The 4,080-nt window shown below is 50.0% G+C and overlaps 1 protein-coding gene across 1 annotated transcript in view; it reads right to left on the bottom strand.

The window, feature by feature from the left end:
- Positions 1-4,080, bottom strand: part of SNX31 (sorting nexin 31) — a 73,667-nt gene that overhangs the window by 39,794 nt on the left and 29,793 nt on the right. The window contains exons 5-6 of the mRNA XM_027776228.1: positions 3,551-3,661; positions 596-686 (exon numbers count right to left, since the gene is read on the bottom strand). Coding sequence (XP_027632029.1) covers positions 596-686; positions 3,551-3,661 — 202 coding nt within the window. The remainder of the gene's footprint in view (positions 1-595; positions 687-3,550; positions 3,662-4,080) is intronic.

Here is a 4,080-nt window from a genome sequence, read left to right as displayed (position 1 = left end):
TAGCTCATATCCCATCCCCACTCTGCTTTTTTTTTTTTTAAATAACTTATAACTTGGGCTAACAGGTGGCATAATGGTTAAAGCTCTGGATTCCCACATGGTTGATCGTGGTTCCAGTCCCTGACCTGGTGGCTTGAAAATCACAACAGATAAATAAATAAAAGTTTTAACAATAAAAATCTATGAGCTTATTTATTTAACTCACATATTATAACGCATATTCTTTAGTAAGGAGCATTTATGCTGCAGTGGGGCATCCTGACACCCGCAGTCTAGAGCTCCATTCACAAGCTACTGGCCAGCTGCCAGACCCAGCGATGGGAAGGTGAGAGGAGCATCAAATGGGGACTGAGGAGGCACTGAAGAAGTTACTGGAGTAGTCGGAGGGCTTGCTCCCGATTTGCTGCCTCTCTGGAGCTGTCTGCTCCCAGCTCACTCTGAATAAGGTGGTACGCTCCCTCTCCCTGATCCGGGGGCTAAGAACAGTAATAGAGCCCCATCCTGAGAAAGTGATTGGCCCCTCAGCTGTGGCTCCAGGGCCGAGTGCCTGCCCACCCCTTCTCTTTACTGCCCTCATACCTTCTTTCCTTCTTACCAGAGAGCTTGCCCTCCTCACCGAACTGCATGAGAAAGAGGCCAAAGTAGCCCAAGAGCTCATGACGCAGCCCAATCTTGTGTGATACCACCTTCAAACAAAGACAAGCAACGGGGGAAGGTTAGGCGTGCCCACCATGCTTCCTGACTGACACAGAACTGAAATGGCCTGTACACAGCAATAATGAGTGCAGGCACAGGGGCCAGCAGGTGGCATAGTAGTTAGGGTGCTGGACTCCCACGTGGTCGACTGCAGTCCGAGTCCAGTGCCAGGTGGCTTAAAACTCACACTGGTCACATGTGTGTGTGTGCCCAAAATCCTGAGAAGAGAATGAAGGAGAAGGGATTGCAGTGTGGCCATCCCCCTTCGGGGGTGATTTTTTGATTTCTGTCTCTGTTTCTCTAGTGAATGCATGTACTCAGACAGTGGGGAATGCAGTGACTATGTGCTATGCACGGGGAGATGGCCCTCACATGGCCAACTGCAGCTTGAATCCTGGCCCAGTGGCTTGAAAAACATGCTGGGCACATGTGCATGTGGGGTCAGAATCCTGATGGGATAGAGAATGGAGAAGGGATTGTGATGTGACCATACCCCATGGGGTGTGTGTGTGTGTGCGCGTGCTCTCTTTCTCTCTCCCTCTCTCTCTGTCTCCCTCTGGCAAGTGCACACGCTCTCTGACAATAAGAAAGTGTCCTTTCATGGGCTAGTGGCCACTCAAAGAAATCTTTCTGGAATCCAAGAATGACACATAGTCATTTAAAAAAAAAAAAGTTAGAGCGAAGAAGCTAAAAATCGGTCCCACCGCAATGGACTGAGACTGGCCTCAGTTAAGGCTGGTTGCCCTGTCTTGGAGGAGGACGTGTCTCCTGGATCACTCTGGTCTCTCTTGTCCCCTAGAGGGCAGCAGCCGTTCTCCACAAACATCTGTCCTGTGAGAGCTGCTCCTGGGGCCTGGTACCTGTTCACCCTCCGTGGGCCGGACAGCCAGCTAAGCAGAAAGGCATTCCCTACTGTTTGGCTGGCTATAAACATGCACACGCTACGGCCTCTCTGACGGCCCAGGCCTGCTTCTCTTTGATGTGTGGCGTTAGCTCAGTGAAAACCTCAGATCCCAGACACAGGCCGCCTTCGCTTCATATTCCTCTCTGACCTTTACATCAAACGGCTTTCATTTCAATACCAGTGATTCTGTCTTTCCCAGTGGGTCATCAGGCTACAACCTCACAACGTCGCCCATCCATTCACCTTCCCTGCACGGGGACGTCCTCACTGCCCCAGGCTGTCTCCCTCCCACCTATGCACCCTGGCCCCTCTTTGAGCCTGGGCTCTGGGTTGATTTCCTTGCACTCTGTCTTCACTCACTAGATAATCTCTACAGAAAGAATTCACCTTTGCAGCACCGTGCCCTTGCTCTAACCGTGGCGCCCAGTTCTCTCCATGGCAGTTGTACAAATCCCAGGTTCAAAGAGGTCCTTTTATTGTCAGAGATCTGTAAATGCCCTCGTGAGGCAGTCTGACTAGGTGAGTGCGATGACTGGGTGTTCTCTGCACAGCTTTGAAACAATGGATAGCGGAGGAGTAGTTTCGCAACTCTGACTCAATGCACATCCCCGCTGCCCTTGATTCTTTTCCCCTTGCCCTTGTAAAACACCCCAAACCGACACAGGACTCTTCCGTAAGTGTGGTGTGCGTGTGTGTGTGCGTGTGCGTGTGTAGAGGGAGTTAGGTGATGAGATGACAAAGATTTATTTTCCTGGAGTAAATTTGACCCATGTCCACTCAATTTGGATTTCTCTTTATAAATGATAAGAGACTTTTATTTTCCCTTTCATCCCTACTGTCATGGCATGTAATCTTATTGTTTTCATGAAATGAGTCCAATCTTTTTTTTTTTTTTTGGAGAGGTTTTTGCTATAGGGCGCGTGTACTCGCCAGGCAGACTGAGAGAGACAGAGAGATAGAAAGCGAGAAATCACCCCCCAGGGGGGATGGCCACGCCTCAATCCCTTCTCCTCCATTCTCCTCTCGGGATCTTGGGCACGCACGCACATGTACCTGGTGTGAGTTTTAAGCCACCGTGTCCGGGACGCGAACCGTGGTCGACTACGTGGGAGTCCAGCGACATAGCCATTACACTAACTGCTAGTTCCATGAGTCTAATCTTAATGCAGCACCAAGCATGTGAGAATTTGCTATCCTCTGACACGTCTTAGAAACCTTCTTACTTCCTTATGTTTCTAATGTGTTATTCTCCTCTCTGGAGGATTTGAACTAAAACACTCCAAAGGAAAAGGGCCTGGGAGCTGGCCCTCAGGAGCAATGTGTGGGTGTTAGAAGGTGGTGTCACTTCTGCAACCCAGCTCATGGGGATGGAAGAAAGGCCTGAGGGACAGAGCTGGTGACAGCCATATCTGAGAAAGGAGGATGCCATCTGGTTTCATTCTTGCCATCATCAGGGAGGGAACTAACTAAAACTCAGGTCTGGCCTCCACACCCAGAATTAGACCTGACAGACATTGGCTTCAGGACTTTTCCCCGTGGGTAAGAAAGGCCTTCAAAATGTTCCCTGTCACCTACTGCCAGGACTTGTCACTTCCCACTTGGGTATGGCCTGTTTTGGACTCAGCTGGGCTTTGTCCTCCTTCCTATTTCTAAGCATGGGGCTTTCCATAAGGCGATTTGCAGGGCACATTCCTAGATAGGTTCCAGGGAAGTGATGGCCGCCTTAAGGAAGGCCCAAAGAGATCTCTGGAACACTGATGCCCACAGGAAGGGGGGGGCGTTAACTCAAAGAGGTTGCACCTCAGGTTCCTTGGTCGGTCTCCCAGGAAACCCCAGCACCTTTGCAGATAAGTTATCCAACAAGCAAAACAGCAGGCAGGAAGCCTCCAGAAGGTAACCATATCCTAGTCCCTGATTCTCGGGTCTGGGGCTGAAGTGAAATCTAGTTACCTCTAGGACTCTTTCAGCAGTATCGGATGTTAGAACTGTGACTTGAATACTCCTCCCATCTGGTAGAAAGACATCCAGAGCAGCTTTCTTGGCGGTGATGTTAAATGTGTTCTGTAAGCACAAGGAAAACAAAATGGGCTTCCACGCCATGTGGCCCTCAAGGCTGCCCATGTCAGGGAGCGAACGGTCAGCAGCTGCCCTCCCTGGTGCTCCTCAGGCATCCGGTACCTGAAGTACATGAGAGTAAGTACAGAAATGCCAGTAATGACAAAGCTTTTGAGAGCATCATCCACACCCTTGGTAGTCTCGCAATTAACCTTCTCAGTTCTGACCATTTCCAAGAGGCCCCTAAAAGTCCATGGACATCGGAATCTTTCTGGCACTAAATGTAGGATTTTTCCTCACAGCAACTAATTCTCCAATTCATGGACACCCAGTGGATGCCCAGCAATTCAGTTTAATTCAGACACTGTCCGCCTGGAGTTAGCACTAGGCCCCACCAGCTCAGGGGCTCAGTTCTACAGGAATGC

The sequence above is a fragment of the Tupaia chinensis genome, unplaced genomic scaffold (genome assembly GCF_000334495.1).
Source record: "Tupaia chinensis unplaced genomic scaffold, TupChi_1.0 Scaffold000646_1, whole genome shotgun sequence".
Taxonomy (NCBI): domain Eukaryota; kingdom Metazoa; phylum Chordata; class Mammalia; order Scandentia; family Tupaiidae; genus Tupaia; species Tupaia belangeri.
The sequence above is the reverse complement of the archived record's forward strand: the minus strand, read 5'-3'. Positions and strand labels throughout refer to the sequence as shown.